Here is a 26,739-nt window from a genome sequence, read left to right as displayed (position 1 = left end):
TTCATAGATGTCACTACACATCGAGTCACTACACAACAGAACTACCATTTCTATAGTGATGAACTTCCTGAACTAATTTTGAGGTGCACTTTATTTCACTGTTATAGTAAATACTAGTATAGAAGCATGTAAATGATTGGAATGCTGATTGCCACCTGAACATTCATTGCCAAAAAATTTGCGTTTGGCAATAAATGTGAAAGCAGATGCAACTTCTGACTCAAAATGCAAATATACAAAATTACCTAACAAACTATTTCATAGCAAAATATAACCAGATGAACTATTTTGTACGAGATAGTTTGCAACTGCTGTATTTCCTGCATGTAAATATTAAAAATGTACCAATTTTTGTTACTGGTATTCCACATCATCTAACAGAGACCAATTTGAAAAGATAATGTGCATTAGAATGTGTTTGCAAAATAAGAAGTGCACAAATGCAATGACATATCAGAGCACTCAATGCTCTTGTGTCATGCATATTAGTGGACAGTTCTATAGCCTGTACAAGATACGTACCTCATAATGCAAAATAGCACTTAGTCTTAGGACACTGTATTAGAACAAAGAAATGTGTACATTTATCTGCTAGCCAAAGTTCAAAAGCTTGTATAATGTGGACACCTTAACATAGCATGGGTGTTTTGAACTGTGGTTGCATCAAATACAGACCGAATGCTTTGTGTTTAGAGTTGCTCATTGTTTCCTTTTCTCATTTTGAAATGAATGAAGAGACTAGTCCTCGTCCAACACTGAGTTTCATTATGATCCCCACTACAGCAGAATGCATCAGTTATCCCTACAACCCAGTGTCATTTCTGCTTTCACAGAACACAGGTGTAGGCTGGCTGCTGACCAAGAGGGAGGCAGGGCTTGTTTCCCCCGCACTACTCCTTTTCCCTCTGGCAACCATAGTTCTAGTTTGTTTACACTCAAGGCCAACTGCTATTCTATAGTGCCTGCACTTAGCAGGATAGCAAATGGAAAACAAAATCCGTCAACGTATTTAGACTGCACTGAAGTTATTCCCCTAATGTGTGAATACAGTTATTTTTGGTTTGCATGGGACATAATATGACCCTATTGAGGGAGGACATAGAGGCGGGCTGCTAAATTTGTTACTGGTAAGTTTGATCATCACGCGAGTGTTACGGAAATGCTTCAGGAACTTGGGTGGGAGTCTCTGGAGGAAAGGAGGCGTTCTTTTCGTGAATCGCTACTGACGAAATTTAGAGAACCAGCATTTGAGGCTGACTGCAGTACAATTTTACTGCCACCAACTTACATTTCGCGGAAAGACCACAAAGATAAGATAAGGTAAGAGAGATTACAGAGGCATATAGGCAGTCATTTTTCCCCTCATTCTATTTGGGAGTGGAACAGGGAGAGAAGATGCTAGTTGTGGTATGAGGTACCCTCCGCCACGCACCATATGGTGGACTGCGGAGTATGTATGTATGTATGTATGTATGTATGTAGATGTAGATGCAGATGCAGATGTAGATTTAGGTCTCAATGCAGTGCTGCAATCTTCTTATCAGGGATTGAGTGGTATTCCATTATCACCTCAGCACTTATCAAAGCACATGCTCTGACACTCTCTCTCGTATATTGTGCAAATAGTAAAGATTTGCCAAATACGACGTATCCATCTAACATGCCGCTGACACGTAAATACCATCTGACAGTTTCACAATACAACATTAATAGGAACAGTAAGACTAGTATTGTCAAATCAAGCGAGTGTGAATGACGTATTCCTTCAAAGAACAAGTCAATGTGAGTCATTTACAGAGAATGGCAATGAAATTCAGTGAGGGCTAGAGACTTCTACGCTGAAAGATATCCTCAACTTACTCACCTTACACAATGTACATTTAAATATGTGTATGATAAATTGACAACAACTGCATCAGAAACATCCCACAAAGGAAAGTTACTAATGAGGAAACAGAAATTGGTACTCTCACCACTGCTGTTAGAGATCCTTGTGTTAGTTCACACCAAATCAAGGGAATCAGGCATGAGCCACAGTAGTGTTGTTCATGTTTGCATCACCATAAATATCATCCTTACCATATCAGTCTCCACCAAGAATTAACTGGTACGGATTGTATACATCGCATTGAATTCTGCCGATGGGCTCAACTTCAGATTAGAGAGATGACACATTTATTAATTTGATTTTATTTACTGATGAGGCCACATTCACGAACCATGGAAATGTTAATTCGCATAACATGCACTATTGGGCAACTGAAAATCCATGTTGGCTGCGGCACGTTGCACACCAAAAACCGTAGTCGGTGAATGTATGGTGGGGGATTCTGGAGGACAGAACTAAAGAAAATCTTAAGTTAGGAATTACACTACATTCCTGCAATAAACATTAGGTCTGTTATTGGAAGAAATACTTTTAGGAACAAGGAACGGAATGTGGTATCAACACTATGGGTGCCCGATACATTTTTCATTGATGGCTAGAAATGAGTTGCAGAGACAATTCCCAAAAACGTGGAATTGGATGCGGAGGAGATGTGTCACAGCCAGCTCGTTCACCAGACTTGATGCTTCTGGATTTTTTTCTTGTGGGGATTCATAAAAGACATTGTTCATAAAGATGTTCAAACTACACCTCAAGATATGCGAGAGAGAATTGTCAGAGCATGTGCTTCAATAAGTTCTGATGTGATAAAGAATATAACTCAATCCATGATAAGATGATTGCAACACTGCATTGAACCAACACCTTCTGTAAATGGACGCTCATGTCACCTTTGTTGACCTTCAAAGACCTCATTGATACACATCATTGGATTTGTCTCAATAGCTGCTATCAGAAAATAGGTATCAAACTATAGCATCACATTTAAAAAAAGAAAAAACAACAAAGTTGACCTTCACATCTCCAAAGCGGCCCCATCTAGCAACAAAAAAACTAACATCATATTATGGCCCCCGTTGTCCCCTGCAACATTTGTCGCACATACGTTTCAGCTAGTATCATACTTTCGGAGTTATTCTTGGTGGCAATAGTTAGTGACACACACATGTGAATTTTAGCAAAAATAGACGTGAAATTCACCAAAAATAGGTGCTACATTTTCAGGTCCCTAGATATAAATATTTTCCCCCTGGATTGTCTTACCTCTTCTACATAGTCTACAGCTTTATGTGAGAGCCTCTATGAGTTCCCTGTCAAGGTCCCCACAACAATCACCTAATTGAAACATCAACCAATAAATCAGGCAACTGTCTGGCAGAGTAACCTACATCCACATCCACACTTATCAGACTTTATAATACAAGTATCACAATGAAATTTTACAATAAAACATTTGACGAAGTTCAAAAACAAGAATGTCTGCTGGTAAACTTAACAATAAAGCCTGTCTAGTGTCTTTAGAATAGTGTATTTTATTTGTCAATGTGCATTTCAAAGCACATCTTCATCTTCATCTTCAGGGCCTCAAATGGCTATCAACGAAGCATCATTTTGATGCATATCTGTGGGAGGTTATAATGTGCTTTTAATTACAAACAAATCCATACCTTCCTAATCACACCCTTCTGCTATTCCACAGGTAGTATGTCAACTGAGCAAAGATTGTCACAAAGAAGGTGAAGGCAACCACAAGTAGCTTCTCGAATGAGATCCAGACAGCTAGCTAAATGTTTTTGGGATTCTTTTTTCTACACAATATTTTTTCAGTTGATAAGCAAAAGAAAATGAACAGCAGTCTAACTTCTGATTGTACCAGATACTTAAATCCAAGAACTAAATTCCAGTTTTTTGGGTAGCAAGGAAAGACTTACCTATCAGCATAACCTATAACAACATCAAGTAATTCTTTCATCTGCAACTTCAGATTTACTGATTCTAAATTGGAGACTTGATCACGATTACGGCGTTTCTTGTGAGGTTCCCCCGAAATGTTGGGTGCTGGTGAGACCGGAAGGTCAAGCCGCTGACGTTTGCGTGATTTCTTGTTTGATCGATGCACTGATTGTTCCTCTTCACCATCTTCTTCATCCTCTTCCAGGGCCTGTTATCGAAAACATTTCACATTATTATACCACGTAGTACAGGTGAACCAATCATTTCACAAAATTACACTCCTACAAGTTTTCTATTTACTTGACTCATATCTGATAAGACACAGGACATAAATGATGCAGGAGACAGACATATAACAAAAGAAAATGGGAAGTTGAGAAGGGGACAATTAAACTGCCATAACAGATATAGAGGTTTGGATGACCACTATATTACAAAGGCTGAGGCAGTCACTCTGCAAACACACTAGAAGGTGAAGTGTAAAAACTTAGAAGAGTGAGTAACAACACATATTTTCAAAATGCAAACCACACTCTTCTTCACATTAGCTTAAACAAATGACAGGTACACATCAGAAAACACAATTTTTTTTTCCAGGAATGATAATATGACAACACTGTTGTTTGATGATGATGATGATGATGATGATAAAATTGATGGGAGAAACCATCTGGCCGTAAGTCAATGAGAATATCACACACATTGCCAAACACCACCAAGCTCGTCAGAGACAGCAGCCAGTACAGACCCCAAGCCTACCAGCCCACACAAAACAGCCAAGAGATCAGGTTCATGAGTGTATTCCATATGGCTACATGGCTGGTTTTAATAAAAGCCTCTTCTCATTACCCATATATCATCAAAAAGCAACAGACCACGACGGAGAATACCACTAAGGCCCAAGCCACTGAGTTTTCTATCTACTGAGGTCTACGAGTTCTTGCCACTAATAATGGACTACAATTTGAATCCACTGGTTTTTGATAGTTTTGCACTCTGAAGGGAATCGAACATTTTGCTGCACCTCCATTTCACCCCGCCTCAATGGCATAGCTAAATGTATTTTACGAATGTTTACAAAGCAGATAGAAAAACCACTGCCGTGCACAGTTGGCATTTCTGTCTGCGCTCATATGTTCAGAAGTATACCTGGCTGGATACCTGGAACCATCACTGCAATGCAAGGTTGCCAGCTAGTCCTGGCAAACACACCTTAAGGCATCCTTTGTGAGCATGTGAACCAGCTCCATTCGTGCCATAAAGGGTACACTCTGCCTCTAGGTAATACGAGGTGGAACCCAAAATTTTCGGGACTGGTGCTGCCATCTGGAAAGTAGTAGTAGTAGTAGTAGTAGTAGTAGTAGATCTTTGCACCACTAGGTGGAAAGAGCTGCATATCTGATGAGTTAGTGTGCGGAGTGGCATTCAGCTGGGAGGACGTGTTATGTGTCTACAGTGATTTCCATAATACCCTGTGTTTGGTGTGTGGCGAATTTACAACGGGTCCGCAAACAGAACAACGTGTGTGTATCAAATTCTGTGTGAATCTCGTGAAAAGTGCTACGGAGACCATTGCAATGATTCAACAAGTGTTTGGAGGACAGAGCATGAGCCATGCATGTGTGTGTGAGTGGCATGCTCGGTTCAGGGCCGGCCGTACAGACGTCGAAGATGATGCTCACACTAGAAGACCTATTAGCTGCACAATGCCAGACATTGTTGCCAAACTTCAACAATTGGTTTGTGCAGATCAACGTCGAACCATTGGATCTTGACTGCCAATCAGAAGGCACAGCATGTTTAAGTGTGAACGGATGTTCATCAGACCGCATCTGATAATCCAACCTTCTTGCCACGGGTTATCACTGGTGACGAGAGCTGGATTTACAGTTATGGCTCAGAGACAAAGCACCAATTGTCCCAGTGGAAGAGCCCAGGCTCTCCAACACCCAAAAAAGCGAGACAGGTGAAGAGCAAAGTGAAGAGCATGATCATCGTTTTCTTTGATACCAAGGGAATTGTCCACAAAGAGTTCGTCCCACCCAACCAAACAGTGAATTCCGCCTACTACTGTGACGTTTTGTGATGGCTCCGTGAAAACGTGCGGCGATGATGGCCTGAACTTTGGCGTCAAGGGAACTGGCTGCTGCATCCCGACAACGCGCCCTGTCACATGTCCTTGCTGAAACAGGACCTTTTTGGCAAAAACCAACATGTCGGTTGTACCCCACCCACTGTACTCACCAGATTTGGCACCTTGCGACTTTGCGCTATCCCCAAAACTGAAACTCAAGTTGAAAGGCTGTCGGTTCGACACACTAGAGAGGATTCAATAAGCATCGCGGAGATAAACACCCTCAAAGAACAGGAATTCCAGAAAACATTTGACCAGTGGCAGAAGTGCTGGGACTGCTGTCTATATGCGGATGGGAACTACTTCGAGGGTGATGGTGACCATAGTCCAAAGGTAAGGTTTTAAGAGATGGCAGCACCAGTCCCGAAAATTTTGGATAGCGCCTCGTATACTGGCAGGAGGGGTCTGGCACACTTGCCCCAAGGACCAATAACAGCAAATGAGGGGTCTGGAACCTAGACTAACATGAGAGTTATTCAACAAACTTCTAGAATATTGTGTTGGCCAATAGGTATCCACTCCCCAGAAATTTTTCGCATTTAACATTTTCAAAAGAGTCACGAACTCTTACTTTCTGTGATTTATCTGTAAATAATATTCACTTAATAACATCTGCTTTGTAGAGGAAGCAAACTTATCACATTAAATACAAAGGAATCACAGTAACAGAGTATGAATACATCCAAAATGAATAAAACATAAGTCACTGAGGAAAAAGAAGAAAGACGATTTGGGTTTAATGTCTCATCAACAATGAAGTTATTAGGGATAGCACTTACATTTTGTAGGTTGTACACAGACAAAATTCTGTAAGTTGTACATAGACATGGGTACTTTCCGAATGTTATGGTATAAGAAAATTTTCCGGTTGTTTGTTATGGAGTAATTGCATTTTGTTTGATCTCTTACCCTCATTTATCTTTGTATCTATATTGCACTGAAAGTATCTGCTCAACAGTGCAAATGTAAGCGGTATAAGTTGTGTGTCTTGTTTGGAAACAAACCACTGACAGCACTTGCTGCTGACAACAGTAAAGCTCAATTTATTATTTGCTCTCAAGTTGGGATTCAACAATGCTCAGTCTGCATTAAGTTTGTTTTTTAGTTGTATGTTAACAGTAATAAACAGTATGTTTTGGTGAGCGCATATTACAGGTTCTTTCACTGCTATGAAGGTATTTTCACAAGTACAAAGGTAGCTGTATAAATTATTAACACATAATTACTCTATAATGAGCCACCAGAGACCAAGGCCCCTTATACAAAAATCCTTAGAAAATGTCCCTGAACAACCTAAAAAATTCTGTCCGTGCAGTATGGGTTCACCATATACAGGGTGGTGCATTGATTATGACTGGGCCAAATATCTCACGGAATAAGCGCCAAACGAGAAAACTACAAAGAACGAAACTTGTCTAGATTGAAGGGGGAAACCAGATGGTGCTATGGTTGGCCCGCTAGATGGCGCTGCCATAGGTCAAACGGATATCAACTTCGTTTCTTTAAATAAGAACCCCCATTTTTTATTATATATTTGTGTAGTACATAACAAAATATGAATGATTAAATGTGAATGTATGCTTTCCCGGCGTATACAGCTAACAAAGACTTCTCAAGCTTCCAGCCAGGTGGCAGTGTCTTCAAACTGCGACGTTTCGACGAGTGACATACTCATTATCTTCGCCAGAAGATGATGAGTATATCACTTGTTGAAACGTCGCAGTTTGAAGACACCGCCACCCGGCTGGAAGCCCGAGAACTCTTCGCCACATGAATGTTTTAGTTGGACTACTTTTTTCGCTTTGTGATAGATGGCACTGTAATAGTCACAAACATATGGCTCACAATTTTAGACAAACAGGTGGGTTTTTAAATTAAAATACAGAACGTAAGTATGTTTGAACATTTTATTTCGGTTGTTCCAATGTGATACATGTACCTTTGTGAACTTATCATTTCTGAGAACGCATGCTGTTACAACACGATTACCTGTAAATACCACATTAATGCAATAAATGATCAAAATGATGTCCATCAACCTCAATGCATTTGGCAATATGTGTAATGACATTCCTCTCAACAGCGAGTAGTAATGTTCGCACATGCATTGACAATGAGCTGACGCATGTCAGGCATTGTGCTCTGATTGCCGTGCTGTTAATACAAAGTATGAAGATGGCTGAGGCTGATTTCTGTTTCATAGTGAAACACGGGCATGGAAAACAGTTAAAAAGTGCCAAGAAATATGCTGCTCTCTTAATGTTTTTCATAAATTTACGAAGGTAATCGGCTTTGAAGTTTTCCCTACACTGTACATACTGCAGCTGATTATCAAATCTATATTGAACGTGTAGTCCAGTCTGTCATGTAATGGCATGTGAAGCTACTCCGTTAATTTGTGCGTTCGTTCAAATCTCCTCAGTATCATTTTTTTCTCGTTCAATTTTAAATACCTACATCTTGTAATTATAAAACTCATAATCATTTTTTTATGCATAATGCACATCTTTGTGTTTCTAATTACATACTGGACACAAAATTCCTGTTTCCATTTCAAATACAAATTCTTAATTATCGATATTTTATGAAGGACTGCTCACAAAATTTGATTAAATTAAGAAAACATAACAATTTAATTTTTAAGGCAAAAATGAAAACCAAATCCTCTTTATTTGGACTATGTCCATTGTCCACAGAGGTAGATAAGTATCGTAGAAACACGAAAAACAATCATTTTCACAGCATCGAGCACATCATATAAATGCTGCATTTTTACATTTTCTACTGTACCATCACAATATCAACCCAACAGAACTGATCTGGAGCCAAGCTGCGGGATTTGACCCGAGAAGTAACAAGGCTTTTAAGCTGACAGATGTACTGGAACTAACGCACACAACTTTTTCACGTGTCACTGCTGAATGCTGCCGGGATATAGAATGGCTCGTCATGAACGATTCTGTTGTTGATAGGCTCATTATCAACATAGAATCCTTCAATACTCTCTTACATTACACACAGCTACACAGCTAATGCAGAAAAATTATCCTGTGGTTAAGTCAGGAATTTTCATCGTTCATGTTTTTAATTACAATAATACGTTAGGTAAAAACGATAATGTGTTGCGGTTTTTGCCTAGTAGTCTAAGGAGGGTATTGAGGGACATTTGCAGTGTGTTATTTAACTCTGATTAAAAATTAAATGACATTCACAGCTGTATTGCTCCTCTACTTGGCTACTTTTAAATGTGAATTGCAGCTGGCCATGTCACTGCAGATCAGTGCTGCCCAAGTTAAATGCTCCAGTAAAGCTGTTGTCCCTTATTATCACTAAGTTGATGTGCGCGTAATACACAGCACAAAATGTACCCTTATTATCGTACTAAACAGTATTTGAGACAGCTTGGCTGCAGTTCCACGTGAAACGGAAATCCAATGATGTTCCAGGAAACACGGAAGAGAATACATAGCGCAATGTTTACATCAGATTTATTCTTATGATGAACATATTGTAGCAGTTTTTCTGTTACCTTGACCTTTGTTGTACACAAGGAGCATTACTATCTATTCTGAAAACATGTACCACACCATGTTTACTTTACCAGAGGTGCACAGGCATTGGATAGGTCTCATGGCAAGGCAGACATTCAGTGACATTAGGTGACCGTCTGACACAGTATACATCATGTCGTATACCCTACTGCATGCTGCGACAAGCAACTCTGATTCTTTTCTCTTTCACTTCAACATTCGTGGATGCATTACACATCTGAACTGAAACTGTTGTAGAATAGAAACAGTAAATTTATGGACATGGGTTCCTACTCAAAATATTATGTACTCACTCCTCTCTACAAGTCACATAAGTTTGTAATAGCAGTTTACAAACACCATGTATGAACAAAAGTTCAGTGGATTTATTTTGTCTATTCCTGTAAGAGAACTGGACAGAAAATGCTGGAGACATATAGTTGTCTGTAAACTGAAAATCGAGCAGTGCTCAAAGTGGGGTACGTTGCCTTTCCCGGAAGAGCTCCACAGCTGCCATACATGACGACGAACAATGAATTTCCTCTCTAGCAGTGTAGAATAGTGTGTGGAGATTTACGTAGATCCTGTCCATATGCATTTCTTGCATTAGTGGTATCCACATTTTGTGGAAAATAAACATTCCCCAGGCATGGTTCCCAGTGGTCCATGAGGTGCACTGTGGTAGGTCAACACCACACTGTGAGACACCCTGTAGTTGTTTTTTGTGGGGTAGAAAGAGTGGGAAATCACTTGCTCAATCCTCAATGTGCAGATGTATGAAGGTGGGATGTTCATGAACACAATCTTGTGACTTACCTTCCCTTGTGCTCCTACCCATATCACCCTGTTACACCCCCAAGAACACAGTTTACCCTTTAATATGGTTCCACTGAAGTTAGATATGATACACACATATAAAACTTCTTGTAATCAAACTTCATTTGAAGATAAACATTACATTCGTTAAAGTAATATTCTTATTAATCTGCCATTTATCCATCACCTGCAGTGCAGAAACTATTTTTTCTTGAGAAAAATTGTACAGGATGTTTGTTGTAGGATTTGTACTGCAGTTTAATTTTGTACTGGGAAACATTTTTGCTACAGGCTGTGGTTTTTGTGTTACTCAAGAGAAACATTAAAGTGACCTTTAAACACCCCCACCCCAATGTTCACACCCCACATACCAGGGCTTTTACTGTGTTGTTCAGGACACACTCTCCCAGCACACTGCAAAAATTTGCGACTACACAATTTTTTCCCCAATCAACATTTTTTGGTCTTCATTGACTGGGGTAATACATACACTGAAGCACTAAAGAAACTGGTATAGGCATGTGTTTTCAAAGATCTATGCAAAAAGGCAGAGTAGAGCACAGGGGTCAGCAATGCCTATATAAGACAACAAGTGTGTGGTGCAGTTGTTAGATCAGTTACTGGTGCTAGAATGGCAAGTTATCAATATTTAAGCGAGTTTGAACATGGTGTTATTGTCCCGAGGTAGCATCTCTGAGGTAGCGATGAAGTGGGATTTTGCCATACAACCATTTCACAAATGTACCACGAATGTCAGGAATTGCATAAAACATCAAATCTCTGACATCCCTGAGGCCAGAAAAAGATACTGCAAGAATGAGGCCAATGACAACTGAAGAGAATCATTCAACGTGGCAGAAGTGCAATCCTTGCACAAATTGCTGCATATTTCAGAACCATTCAATGAAACATCATCAATATGGGCTTTCGGAGCTGAAGGCCCACTTGTGTACCCTTGATGGCTGCACAACACAAAGCTTTACACCTCACCTGGGCCCACCAACACTGCCATTGGACTGTTGTTGATTGGAAACATGTTGCCTAGTTGGACAAGTCTCATTTCAAATTGTATCGAGTGGATGGGCATGTACAGGTGTGGAGGAAACTTCATGAATCAATGGACCCTGCATGTAAGCAGGGGCTGTTCAAGCTGCTGGAGACTCTGTAATTGTGTGGAGTGTGTGCAGTTGGAGTGATATGGGACCCCTTATAGGTCTAGATACGACTGACACATACATAAGCATCCTGTCTGATCACCTGCATCCATTCATGTCCATTGTGCATTCCGACGGACTTGGGAATTAAAACAGGACAATACAACACCCCACACATCCAGAATTGCTACAGAGTGGCACCAGGAACCCTCTTCAGAGTTTAAACACTTACCATGGCCACCAAGAACGAGAAGTAGCAGAAATGAGAACACCGAAAAACTAAACATGAGGACTGATGGTTACAAACTAGTTGAAGTTAAGGAATTCTGTTAAAGAGCTAGCAAAACAACCATGACAGATAGAGCAAGGAGGACATCAAAAGCAGACTAGCACTGGAAAAAAGGCATTGCTGGGAAAGAAGTCTACTAGTATCAAACATAGACCTTAATTTGAGGAATAAATTTCTGAGAATGTATGTTTGGAGCACGGTATTGTATGGTAGTTAAACATAGAACAGAAGAGAATGGAAGCATTTGAGATGTGTTGCTACAGAAAAGTGATGACAATTAAGTGGACTGATAAGGTAAGGAATGAGGAAGTTCTGTGCAGAATTGGAGAGGAAAGGAATTTGTGGAAAACACTGACAAGTAGTAGTTCCATGGTACTAGAGAGAGCTACAGAGGGAAAAACCTGTAGAGGAAGACAGAGATTGGAATACATCCAGCAAATAGAATGAAATTTTCACTGCAGCGTAATGTGCACTCATACGAAACTTCCTGACAGATTAAAACTGTGTGCAGGACCAAGACTTGAACTTGGTACCTTTGCCTTTTGCAGGCAAGTGCTCTACCGACTGAGTTACCCAAGCATGACTCACGATCTGTCCTCACAGTGAAAGGCAAAGGTCCCGAGTTCAAGTCACGATCGGCACACATTTTTAGTCTGCCAGAAAGTTTCATCCAGCAAAAAGTTGAGAACGTAGGTTGCAAGTGCTATTCTGACACGAAGAGGTTGGCACAGGAGAGGAATTTGTGGTGGGCTGCATAAAACCAGTCAGAAGACTGATGACTCAAAAAAACATAGGGGCACTGCCTATCTATAAAAAATACAAATGGCTCTGAGCACTATGCTACTTAACTTCTGAGGTCATAAGTCACGTAGAACTTAGAACTAATTAAACTTAACTAACCTAAGGACATCACACACATCCATTCCCAAGGCAGGATTCGAACCTGCGACCGTAGCGGTCGATTGGTTCCAGACTGTAGCGCCTAGAACCGCACGGCCACTCTGGCCGGCATGAAAAATTCAATACTAGCTTGAGGTCTAGGTTGCAGAAAGATATAAGATGAAAAGTGCAATACCATGCCTGAGGTCTAGATTACAATAAGATCATATGTAGTCCATGTCTATGTAATATTACTTATTACATACAAATATTAGGGACTAATGGTCAACCAGACAGAGCATAGATCAAAAACGATAAATTTAACACAAAATTACATCCATAGTAGAAACTGTAACAACTGAACAGAAATCTTTTGTAAAAAATCTAAAATCTCTTTTCCATTAGTAAAATAGACATGTATATTATAGGTGGAAAGCCAAGCATCAGAGTGTGTTGTCCACTGTCTTTGTGAAGACATGTAAGAGTGGCCTTCCTCCTACTCCCATCTCAGTAATGGAATAAGGTAAGCTACAGAAAGAATCCCCCCACTCTCCATGTTAACCATGGCTTCTTGTTCTGACTAAAGAGCAAGGAGAGTTTCTATCCATTTTTGAAAGCAACTTTCCTGAAACAAACTAATTAAATGCAATAGCAGCAACTTATTAAAGAAACCTTAGATCACTACAGCTATCATTCTCTCCACAAGAAAAAAAGGAGTTGTACGAAATAACCAAAACAAGTAAAAATAACCCAGAGACACTTTCTGATTGTAAGCTGTACTGTAACATATTAAGAAAAGTTGAAAGAAAATGCAGCAGTATTCACATCTTGTCTGAAAGTGACAGATCAGATAATAAAGTAAAATCGACATGGAATACTGTTAAAAGAGAGACAGAAAGAAACCATAGAAGATGACATTATTTCTGTTAAAGAGAATGGGAACATAGTAAAAGGAAGTCCAACTGTAGCAGATTTTTTTAATAACTGCTTCTTACAAATAGGTAAGGAAAGTGGTGCAAGAAACTCAGAAGAGAAAGCAAAACAGTACACCAAAGCAGGAATATAGAAAACATTCAGTGAATTAAAAATTAATCTCACAATCCCTCTGAAATAAGGAACATCATCATGACACTGAAAAGTAGAAGTCTTATGGGATGGATAATGTCTCTAGTAAGACACTAAAAGTGTGTGGTCCTATAATAAGTAAACTCAGAGTTTTTCCCAGAAAGACTGAAATATGCCATTGTTAGACTTGTCTATAAACAGGTGGCTCACAAACATTGATAACTACCATACAGTGTCATTATTGACATCATTTTCTAAAAGTTTTGAGAAGGTAATGTACTTCAGGGTTGTCACATGTGAAGTAAGGAGACACTTAGCCAATCACAGTTTGGATTTTAAAATATTAATTCCACTGAGTCAACCATTTATACATTTATCAAGTATATAATTAAAATCACCAGTTGGGATCTTCTGTGATTTATCGAAGCCATTTGACTGCACCAATAATAATATTCTATTACTGAAGTGAGCTTTTTATGGGTTAAATAATTCAGTCAGTGCCTGTTTTAGATCTTATTTAAGAAACAGAACGTACAAAGTTGCCTTAGACTCAACAAGTAATACAAAGAGGGACCCTCCACCACATGCACGAGGAGAAATTACAAAGTGAGTGCCACAAGGTTTGATCATGGGACCACTACTGTTCTCACTTTATGTTAACGATCTGCTAATTTATTTGAATCTGGAAGTAGAATTTGTCCTGTTTGCAGATTATAAAAGCATTAATGTCAAGTCAAGCAAAGAAATGTCGCAGAGAAAGTAGAAAATGATGTTTTTGTGAAAGTTATTGAATGGTTGGCAAAAATACACTTGCTTTCAACTTTGGAAATAATAATAATACGCTCAGATTTGTACTGCCAAAAATATACCCCCCCCCCTTTCCTATTAACCTAGTACACTAAATACGAACAAGAACTATTAAACAAGCATACAATTCTATGTTCTTGGTTACATACTGATGAAAACTTACACTGAAATAACCATATGGTAGACCGCTAAGAAATTTAGGTTCGGCTACTTTTGCCATTTCTATTGCCAGCTTTGGGGTCATATTTTGAATTATAATTTTTTTTTGTGTCTTCTCTATCAACACTCTAGATGCCCTTCTTAATTTGTTTTCTTCCTCTACTATAAGAATACTATCATCAACAAAAGATAGTAATTTCACCTAATCACCTACACTCAAATCTCTGCCAATAAATGATGCCTTTTTAGTGCCTTCTGCAATATGAAGTTCAACAGACTTTTGAATATGTAGTCTCCCTGCTTTGCACCAGTCTCAACCATAGAACATTCAGATTCACTGCCTTCAAGCCTCAGTTTACACTTAGCTTCCTCGATGCATTTTCTTCTCGTACTGATCGGTTTCAAAAGTATTCCTCTTTCCTGCATTATCTTAGATATGACTTCACAGTTGATACTATCAAAAAGACTTCTTCATGTCTATAAATATACAATATACCTTCTTAAAATCCTAAGATCTTTTAAATCACTTCTATGGCACTTAGACCATATGGCAATCAGAATTTTGAATTTTATTATTTTGTACCTATGGTATGTGAAGCTCACAACTCAAATATTGATCCAATGAAGCAGTTTGATGCATCTCTCAACTGTTCTCAAGAAAATTAACTTTAAAATTTTCTAACCTAAAGGTAGGAGAATTTTTCAATGGGGCACATGGCTCTGTGGTAGAACGCTCACCTGCCATGTTGGCAGCCCACGTTCGAACCCTGCCCGTGCAAATTTTTAAACAGAAGTGCATGTTCTGTGATCATTTATGTGAAATATAAAACACACAAGAATGAGCAGGGGAGGAGGGGGGGGGGGGGGAGGGAAGGAAGGAAGGAGAGGAAAACACACACACACACACACACACACACACACACACACACACACACACACACACACACAGAGAGAGAGAGAGAGAGAGAGAGAGAGAGAGAGAGAGAGAGAGAGAGAGAGAGAGAGAGATATGGGGGGAGGCAGAGATGGTAGTGCTTGAGACTGGTAATTGCTGGTTCAAGTTGTTGTTGTTGTTGTTGTTGTTGTTTCCCCACCCCCATTCAGTTCAAATGACTAATAATTTAAGTATATAATTTATCAAATATACACTAATTAACAAATACCTAATTGCCATTTACTATGAAAAATTCATGTCATCTTATTTGTAATTACATATTGCACACAAATTTTCAGTTTTCATTTCAAATATAAGTTCTTGATTATGTACTGATATTTTACAAAACACTGGTAGTAAATAAAGTTTCAATTTAAAAAAAATTAAAAAAATTATTGCAACTTTACATACTTTACTTGCCCGGAAATGAGAGTAGAACAAGAATCTTTGTATAAAAGTATATTACTGAACCTGGGCTGCACACTTTACAGGTAAGCAGTTGCTTACTGCACCACATGGTCCAACAAAAAGCTGAACTAGATTTAGCTAATTCAAGAGGCTAAAAAAATTTCAAAGTCCATTTTCAAGAGAATTTTTGAGAGTTGAGTCAAACTGCTTTGGCATATTGATATTCCAGTTCTGAACTTTATGTACTACAAACATAAAGAATCATAAAAATTCAATTGCTGTGTGGTCTCCTTGTGAATATGGATATTTTAGTCTGACACTAACGTGTTTCTTCAACATCCAGGCTAGTATTGTTCACAGGTTTGCTCCACAAGAATGTGCATGATGATGATCTATACACTGCATCATGATAATACCCCTCTGTAATTCTCACAGGTGGATCTTCTCCTTTCATTTATATTGGATATATGATTACTTCTGACATCTTTTCATTTCTTCAACACTGCAAAATCAATCCATATTTTCTGCACACTTCTCCATCTTGTTTTAGTAGTTCTATCACCAGGCTGTCAATTCCCAGAGTTACATTTTTCATTTGCTGTAGCATTGTGTGTCTTTCACTCACTCAAGACTATTACACATTTGGTCCTTCATAATTCCCACTTCCTTCTGTTACCTTGTTTTTAGTATGGCTATTGACTCTTCAAATTATTTTAAACACAGTTCCATACCTCCTTCTTGGCCAGCTTTCCATCACAGCCATTCTTGATTTATGCCGTTATTTTGAAGAACCTACCAACCTAAAACATTTTACATCAACTGTAACCAGAGACTCTACAATGATAGCAAGTATATATACAGTTTCTTTGTTTTAGCCAGGTGTAACAATGAAACAGCGAATGAATACTTTGCTTTCTATGGCTCTGATGTGACTCATTTAAGTGCCAGGTTAGGATCCAAACGTCTGGGGTTCTGTCCCTGGTCAATCTTAGTATTTTTATTTGTCACTTACAGCTTCTTTGTCATTTGAAATTGTTAATATGAAAAATGAAGAGCTGCAGCATGATTTAAAGACACTGTTAAACTGTACGTCCCCAAATAACTGACTGGGTAAGTCAGTACAATGGTTGGAGGAAGACAAGGACATGCTAACTACAATAGAATGATGCCAGTAAAGCACTATGGTGTTCAGTGCAACATTATTGTTGATCCCAGAATGAGATTTTCACTCTGCAGCGGAGTGTGCGCTGATATGAAACTTCCTGGCATATTAAAACTGTGTGCCAGACTGAGACTTGAACTCGGGACCTTTGCCTTTGGCGGGCAAGTGCTCTACCAACTGAGCTACCCAAGCACGACTCACGACCCATCCTCACAGCTTTACTTCGGCCAGTACCTCATCCCCTACCTTCCGAACTTCACAAAAGCCCTCCTGCGAAACTTGCAGAACTAACGATGTCTCTGCAATATCCTTTCTTCCAGGAGTGCTAGTTCCCCAAGTTTCACAGGAGAGCTTCTGTGAAGTTTCGAAGGTAGGAGATGAGGTACTGACAGAAGTAAAGCTGAGAGGACAGGGCATGAGTCATGCTTGGGTAGCTCAGTTGGTAAAGCACTTGTCCGCGAAAGGCAAAGGTCCCGAGTTCGAGTCTCGGTCCAGCACACAGTTTTAATCTGCCAAGAAGTTTCATTATTATTGATGACAGCTTTAACTCCATGAATTTCAAGCCTGAAAACCACGTGACTTTCTGAATTATTACCTTAAGCCATTCTTTATCAGTAAGACGGTCAGAGTAATCCACTTCTTTTCGCTGTCTTGAACCTCTTCCATAACTATGTTCATCTTCCTCCTCTTCCTCAGTCCATTTTACCTGTTAACATACAAAGAAATGTCAGACACATAAATCCAGTGTATAAATAATACCTCCTCCCCAACCTATCTTTATGGAAAATACAATAGATACAGAGTGTACAACAATATACCACTGACAAGTGTTCATTCACATGGCCAAAGAGATGTAGTTCGAAGGGCACCAAGATATGAACATTCCAGAATGTTTTCAATAGCCCCACTGGATACAAACCTTGTATGGAGCATAGAATTATTGCATTTTAAGAGAAAAACTTCATCTTACTCTGGGATATGATTTTGCTATTCGAGCCTTCAATCAGTCCACTTCTGCACCAGAAGACTACCAACGTACGGCTCAAATTTTATGCATGAAGGGGGCAATATACGGTGTGTCAGTTTCTAAATGCAAGAAGTTTAGGATCTGATGACTCAGCAATGTCAAGTCTTTAGAAGGGAAGAAGGAATACTGGAGTTTAATGTCTCATTGAAAACCACAACATACATCATGAACTCAAATGGACACATATAAGAAGGAATTCTGCCATCAGCTTGTTGAAGAAACGTTTGTATTTTGAAAACTATAGAAAACAGCTGAAATACCGCCGGAATATTGCTCAAGGGAGGTTGGAAAAGAAAGATTAGGGGTTGATATCCTGTCGGTGATCAGGTCACTGGAGATGGAGCATAACATGGGATTTAAATCAAGTCAGACTAACGGCGTATATCAAGGGTATGTTAAGTAGAATATACTAAAACGTTGTGAGGTTTGTCATTTTTTCTGTTATCTGCCATTCCTTAGTTGCATCAAATTCATGGAGATATGTTCCAACTACGCATCTAAATGAAAGGCAGATTTTTTTTGCCATACGCATTTCACTTCTTTTATTTATGATGCACCTTCAGTGGCCTGTAACACATGTTTCTTTTTGTACATACAACAAACATATGGTGTAGAGTAACAATATGTTAGTATGTTCCATTCGTCATTATTTCCTCTTTTTTTCAGATGAGAAACAACTTTTGTAGCACAAATTTTATGAGGTTAAACTATCGTTTTTTGTTTACAGTGTGAAGTGTTGCCAGCTGTTACTGTGATTTATCTTTCATCTTTTTTTTGTGTTATGTGTGTGTGGTTTGATAGGGTTGTTGCTTTCTAAGTGTGCATGTATGTGTGTGTGTGTGTGTGTGTGTGTGTGTGTGTGTGTGTGTGTGTGACAGAAGGGGGTGAGACAGAAGGGGGTGAGACAGAAGGGGGGTGAGACAGAAGGGGGGTGAGAGAGAAAGGGGGGTGAGAGAGAAAGGGGGGTGAGAGAGAAAGGGGGGTGAGAGAGAAAGGGGGGTGAGAGAGAAAGGGGGGTGAGAGAGAAAGGGGGGTGAGAGAGAAAGGGGGTGAGAGAGAAAGGGGGTGAGAGAGAAAGGGGGTGAGAGAGAAAGGGGGTGAGAGAGAAAGGGGGTGAGAGAGAAAGGGGGTGAGAGAGAAAGGGGTGGCACTCTAATAATTTCCATGTCTTGTTCCATTCTGGATGGTTCATGACTATGTTTTATCAGGTGTTCAGCAAAGGTAGAATGTCTATTTTCATACTTCCAACTTCTTACATGTTCTTTATACCTAGTTTTGAAATAACTAGGTATCATCCCCAGATATACTGATGGACATTATTGGCATTTTAACAAGTATATAACTGTTCCTTGGTATTTATGTCGTTTGTCTGTTGTTCTTTGTAAATGTGCCTGGAGCGTGTTTCTTGTTCTGTAAGCAATGTGCTATCCAGTATGTTGATTGGTGTTTCTACACTATGTGATCAAAAGTACACAGACACCCCGAAAAACATACGTTTTTCATATTAGCTGCATTGTGCTGGCACCTGATGCCAAGTACTCCAAATCAGTGACCACAGTAGTCATCAGACATCACGAGTGAGCAGGATGGGGCACTTCGCAGAACTCACAGACTTCGAACGTTGTCAGGTGATTGGGTGTCACTTACATCATGCATCTGTACACGATATTTCCACACTCCTAAACATCCCTAGGTCCACTGTTTCCAATGTGATAGTGAAGTGGAAAGTACATCACAAAAGCGAAGAGGCCAACCACATCTGTTGACTGACAGACCATCGATAGTTGAAGAGGGTCATAATGCTTAATAGGCAGACATCTATCCAGGCCATCACACAGGAATTCCAAATTGCAACAGGATACACTGCAAGTACTATGACAATTATATGAGAGGTGAGAAAACTTGGACTTCATGGTCAAGCAGCTGCTCATAAGCCACAAGTCATGCCGGTAAATGCCAAATGACGCTTTTCTTGGTGTACGGAGCATGAACATTGGATGATTGAACAGTGGAAAAACATTGGGTGTAGTAACGAATCGCAGCACACCATGTGGTGACCCGATGGCAGGGTGTGGGTATAGTGAATGCCCAGTGAACATCACCTGCCAGCGTGTGTAGTGCTAACAGTAAAATTTGGAGGCAGTGGTGTATGGTATGGTCATGACTTTCATGAAGGGGGATTGGATCTCTTGTTGTTTTGCATGGCACTATCACAGCACAGGCCTACACTGGTGTTTTAAGTAACTAATTGCTTCCCCCTGTGGAAGAGCGATTCGGGGATGGCAGTTGCATCTTTCAACACAATCGAGCACCTATTCGTAATGCACGGTCTGTGGCAGAGTGGTTACATGACAATAACTTCCCTGTAATGGACTGGCCTGCACAGAGTCCTGACCTGAATCCTATAGAACACCTTTGGGATGTTTTGGAACGCCGACTTCGTGCCAGTCCTCACCAACCAACATCGATACCTCTCCTCAGTGTAGCACTCCGTGAAGAATGGGCTACCATTCCCCAAGAAACCTTCCAGCACCTGACTGAATGTATGCCTGTGAGAGTGGAAGCTGTCGTCAAGGTTAACGGTGGGCCAACACCATATTGAATTCCAGCATTACCGATGGAGGGCGCACAAACTTTTAAGTCATTTTCAGCCATGTGTCTAGATACTTTTGATCACATAGTGTATGTTAAAGCGTACCTTTTCTTTCTGTTAGTCATGTCACGAGCATTACTGTTTTGTGTTTCTGTGTGGACTGTAGTGTCTGTGGGGTTCTTTGGTGTTTGTGTTCTCTGCTTGTTTTCATTTTTCTTTAGCTGCATTTTGATTTTTCAGTTCAGTCTTTTGTACTATATGGGTGTTTTAGCCATTGTTTCTGGCTATGACCTGTATTGGTTGCAACTCTTTTTCATACTTTCCTTTGGTGAGTGGAATATTATTTAGTCTGTGTAACACGTGTCATAGGGTTGCTACTTTTTCATTTTGTGGGTGGTTGGATGAAGCTTGTATAATTTTATCTGTGGCTGTTTGCTTTCTGAAGATGTCAAAAGTGTGCTTCTTGCTGTCTCTCTCTATTGTTATATCCCAGAAATGTGTTTGCTTTTGTATTTCTTTTTCCATGATGAATTGAATATTTTTATATAGACTGTTTATGTCTACACGAAGGTTATCTATTTTCTCTGTTGGTTATCTACCATGCAGATTATTTCATCCACATACCTGTACCAGTAAACAATTTTATATCCTTTCTTTGTGATGACTGTATCAAACTTACAGTTCTTTGTGATGACTGCATCAATGATTATGTTTTCTATGTGGCTAATGAATATGTTGCCAATGTTCCTGATATTGGGGATCCCACTGGAAGCTTATCTTTTTATAAGTAAAATTCCTTTTCAAATTGGAAGTAATTGTGAAAATCATAATGCAACATTATAAAATGAAGAACAGCAGAACAGTGTATAACACAAATGAACTCCTAACACCATTACAGTACTTACACAGTCCACAAACAGCATCACTCATCTCTTTCAACACAAAGAACATGTACACCTTGATAAACACTGTAGAGACAATAAAACTGATTGGAGAAAACTTGCTGACATATAACAAACTACCTGCAGATATATTAATGATATAACCGAAGCCCTCAAAGTCATCCCATCCTAACATGCTCTCACAAGGAACGACACACACACACACACACACACACACACACACACACACACACACACACACAATATGTAAGATAAACACACAGCGCCAGCTGGCAACACTACGCACTGTAAACACACACACATGTTGATCACAAAACAAAAAGCACAAGTGATGCGTTGTGATAAATGTGGGTGAAAAAACGGGAATCGGACAGCTGGAACACAGAAACCAAATGAACACATCTCCAGGACCGCCTATATGGACTAACAACACTGGAAATCTTAAATACCACCACACAATAATTTGACCTCACGAAATTTGTGCTACAAAATTTATCTCTAATCTGAAAAACAAGGGAAATGATTTGTTTTTTGTTTTTGTGGTTTTAGGGCGCACAACTACAATGGTCATTAGCGCCCTGACTAATTTAGGAATGTACCGCGAGGCACAAGGTTAAAACAGCAACTAAAAGGGACAACACTGTAAAAGACGTATTAACAGCCATAGGATTAAAAAACTACAGCATAATCAAACGTCAGGTGTGTCAAGTTGATAAAACGAAGAACGCGAGCAGCAGCTCCTGGGTCATCCGCTAAAATGGCATCCAGGGTACATGGCAGGCCAAGATCAAGATGCAGCGTAGTGAAATCCGGACAGGACGTTAAAATGTGGCGGACCGTCAGCAATTGCCCACATGGACAGAACGGCGCCGGCGCTGCCGTCAGCAGATGGCGATGGCTGAACCAGCAGTGTCCAATTCGTAGCCAGGCCAAAACGACCTCCTCCCGCCGAGAAGGACGTGAGGAGGACGTCCAAGCTGCGGGAAGAGGTTTCAATTCCCGAAGCTTGTTGTCCGTAAGTGCAGCCCAATCGGCATGCCACAGCGATAAAATGCGCCGACAAATGACCGTGCTACAATCTGATGAAGGGACACAACAAGAAGCTGTCCGAGGCTGGAGGACCACAGCCTTGGCCGCGGCATCTGTAGCTTCGTTCCCAGGGACACCGACATGGCCAGGAACCCAACATAAAGCTAACTGGAGACCCGTCGTCCACCAGCTGCTGAAGAGAGTGTTGGATCCAGTGCACGAAAGGGTGAACCGGATACGGATCACTGAGGCTCTGGATGGCGCTCGGAGAATCGGAGCAGATGACATAAGCAGAATGTCGGTGGCGGCAGACGTAAAGAACAGCCTGGTAGAGGGCAAAGAGCTCAGCTGTGAAGACCAAACAATGGCCATGTAGCCGGTATTTGAAACTTTGTGCCCCGACAATAAAAGAACACCCGACCCCGTCATTGGTCTTAGAGCCATCTGTATAAATGAAGGTCATATTAATGAACTTTGAACGAAGTTCAACAAAACGGGAGTGGTATACCGAACCGGGGGTAACCTCCTTTGGGAGCAAGCTGAGGTCAAGGTGTACGCGAACCTGAGCCTGGAGCCAAGGTGGCGTGTGGCTCTCGCCCACTCTAAAGGTTGCAGGGAGTGAAAAATCAAGGTGTTGAAGGAGGCGACGAAAGCGAACTCCAGGGGGTAGCAGGGCAGAGACATACAACCCGTACTGACTGACGAAAGAGTCGTCAAAAAAGGAACGATACGATGGGTGGTCGGGCATTGACAGCAGCCGACAGGCGTAACGACAAAGCAGTATATCGCGCCGGTAGGTGAGTGGCAATTCATCGGCTTCAGCATGAAGACTCTCGACGGGACTAGTATAAAACGCTCCGATCTCAAGCCATAAACCCCGATGTTGTATGGAGTTGAGGCGGCGTAAGATGGACGGCCGTGCAGAGGATTATACAAAGCACCCATAATCCAGCTTGGAGCGGACGATCGACGGATATAGGCGAAGTAGGACGGTTCGATCCGCTCCCCACGACGTGCCACTGAGAACACGGAGGACATTTAGAGAACGGGTACAACGGGCAGCCAAATAGGACACATGTGGAGACCAACTAAGTTTCCTGTCAAATGTAAGACCTAAAAATTTTGTTGTCTCCACGAATGGGAGAGCAAGGGGGCCGAGTCATAAGGACGGTGGGAGAAACTCTGTTGCACCAGAAGTTAATACAGACCGTTTTCTCGGCAGAAAATCTGAAGCCATTGGCGACACTCCAGGAGTAAAGACGGTCAAGAGAGCGCTGAAGACAGCGCTCCAGGAAACATGTATGCTGCGCGCTGCAATAGATGGTAAAATCGTCCACGAAAAGGGAGCCTGATACATCATCTGGGAGGCAATCCATTATTGGATTGATCGCTATGGCGAAGAGAGCGATGCTCAAAACGGATCCCTGTGGCACCCCATTCTTCTGGCGAAATGTGTCTGACAGGACAGAACCCACACGTACCCTGAACTGTCGATCCATTAAAAAGGAACGAATAAAAAGAGGGAGGCGACCACGAAAGCCCCATGTATGCATGGTGCGGAGAATGCCCGCCCTCCAACAGGTGTCGTAAGCCTTCTCGAAATCAAAGAACACAGCCGCGATCGGGTGCTTCCGCAAGAAGTTATTCATAATGAAGGTCGACAAGGTAACCAGATGGTCAACAGCAGAGCGGCGCCTACGAAATCCACATTGTACATTGGTAAGTAGGCGTCGAGATTCGAGCAGCCAAACCAACCGAGAGTTAACCATTCGCTCCATCACCTTACAGACACAGCTGGTAAGCAAGATGGGTCGATAACTGGAAGGCAAGTGCTTGTCCTTCCCCGGCTTAGGAAACGGTACAACAATAGACTCGCGTCAGCATGCGGGAACATGTCCCTCAATCGAGATGTGATTGTAAGTACGAAGAAGGAAACCTTTACCCGCAGGAGAAACGTTCTTCAGCATCTGAATATGAATAGAATCAGGCCCTGGAGTGGAGGACCGTGACCGGGCAAGTGCATTTTCGAGTTCCCGCATGATGAATGGGGCATTGTAACTTTCACAATTCGAGGAGTGGAAGTTAGGTGGCCGAGCCTCCTCTCCCTGTTTTCGGGGGAGGAAGGCAAAGGGGTAATGAGTGGAGCTCGAAACCTCTGCGAAAAAGCGGACGAAGGCATTGGAGACATCCTCAGGGGTCACAAGGACGTCATTCGTGACCGTCAAGCCAGAAACTGGTGAGTGGACCTTAGTGTCAGATAGCCGGCGCTGGCTACCCCAGATAACAGAAGAAGGAGTAAAACTGTTGAAGGTGCTTGTGAAAGCAGCCCAGCTGGCTTTCTTGCTTTCTTTAAAAATACGACGACACTGCGCACATAATCGTTTATAATTGATACAATTCGCCACTGTAGGGTGGCGTTTAAAGGTGCGTAAAGGCGTTTCTACATGCTGCGGTCCAGCAGCAGTGAGAGTGACTTCCGTGAGGTGTGCGGCCTGACTATCGCAGCTTGTGAAGGTTTGATCCTGAAAGGTCACCCTGGACGAGAAGAGTCCCCAGTCTGCTTTGGAGATGTTCCAACTAGTTGAGCACGGAGAGGGGGTATGATGCAGGAGATAGATAACACACGGGAAGTGGTCGCTCGAATATGTATCAGAAAGCACATACCACTCAAACCTGTGTGCAAGTTGGGTAGTACATACAGAGAGGTCTAAACGGGAATAGGTGTAAGAGGTGTCTGAAAGGAAAGTAGGGGCACCAGTATTGAGGCAGACAAGATTGAGCTGCTTGAAAACGTCTGCTAACAGGGAGCCCCTCGGACAGGATGCTGGAGAGCCCAAAGAGGATGGTGAGCATTGAAGTCTCCAGTTAACAAAAATGGTGTAGGTAGCTGAGCAATAATTTGCAGCATGTCTGCCCTGGTAACGGCAGACGACGATGGAGTGTAAACGATAGAAATGGAAAATGTAAAAGTGGGAAGAGTAATGCGGACGGCAACTGCCTGCAGGCCGGTGTGCAATGTGATGGGATCATAGTAGATATCATCCCGGACCAGCAACATAACCCCTCCATGAGCCGGAATACCTGCCACAGGGGGTAAGTCAAAACGCACAGAGGTGTAGTGTGCCAAGGCAATTTGATCGCATGGGCGTAGCTTCGTTTCCTGGAGGGCTACGATGAGCGGACGGTGCAAGCGGAGCAGCAATTTCAAGTCCTCTCGGTTGGAGCGAATGCTGCTAATATTCCAGTAAATAAGTGCCATCGTGAGAAGAAGAAGATGCAAGAAGGGGTCATCGCGAAGGCCGCTGAGGGCCCGGCTTCGAGCGAGCACTGCCGCCACTAGCAGGAGGCGGACAGTCATCGTCCATTTGTTCTATAGGTTCGTCGGAAATCTTGTGAAGATGGCCGGGAGGGGGAGCTTCCTCCGCTGGTGAATGGCCAGATGGTCGGCTACCAGCGGTACGGCCAGGCGAAACGGATGACGGCCTGGGGCGGCAACCGCTGGGTGGCGCAGGAGGAGAAATGCGCCGTGGCGGGGAAGAAGAAATGCGCCGTGGCGGGGAAGGAGAAATGCGCCGTGGCGGGGAAGGAGAACTGTGCTTCCTATGAGCCTTCTTGGAAGGTCGTTTTGTGGAAGGATTGGTCGACGGCTGAGAGGTCGAGGTACGTAGGTCTGCACAAGACGGTTCCTTCTTGAAGGCCCGTGCATCGGACTTCTGGGTCTTCGTCCTGGCAGAAGCTGATAAATGTGCTTGTGTCGAAGGGGCGATGGGAGGAAGAGGAGACGTTGACCGGACGATCTTAGCACTGGCCAAATGGACGACCGTAGTGCTGGAGGTCAGATCGCATGTCTGCGTCGCCACCTCCCTGGTAGTCCGAGGAGAGGCGAGGACAGTACTGTACTTCCCCGCTGGGAGCAACGTGGGCTTCCTACTAGTAAATAGCTTGCGAGCAGCTGAGGTGGAGACTTTCTCTTTGACCCGAATTTCTTGGATACAGTGTTCTTCCTTGTA

General features: G+C 41.7%; 1 protein-coding gene across 3 annotated transcripts in view; it reads right to left on the bottom strand.

Annotated features, from left to right (window-relative positions):
• Nucleotides 1–26,739, bottom strand: part of LOC126298391 (ATP-dependent helicase brm-like) — a 249,423-nt gene that overhangs the window by 34,780 nt on the left and 187,904 nt on the right. For all 3 annotated transcript variants that reach the window (XM_049989699.1, XM_049989698.1, XM_049989700.1), the window contains exons 22-23: nucleotides 17,774–17,884; nucleotides 3,820–4,049 (exon numbers count right to left, since the gene is read on the bottom strand). In XM_049989699.1, coding sequence (XP_049845656.1) covers nucleotides 3,820–4,049; nucleotides 17,774–17,884 — 341 coding nt within the window. The remainder of the gene's footprint in view (nucleotides 1–3,819; nucleotides 4,050–17,773; nucleotides 17,885–26,739) is intronic.

This window comes from Schistocerca gregaria, chromosome X (assembly GCF_023897955.1).
Source record: "Schistocerca gregaria isolate iqSchGreg1 chromosome X, iqSchGreg1.2, whole genome shotgun sequence".
NCBI classification, from domain to species: Eukaryota; Metazoa; Arthropoda; class Insecta; order Orthoptera; family Acrididae; genus Schistocerca; species Schistocerca gregaria.
The sequence above is the reverse complement of the archived record's forward strand: the minus strand, read 5'-3'. Positions and strand labels throughout refer to the sequence as shown.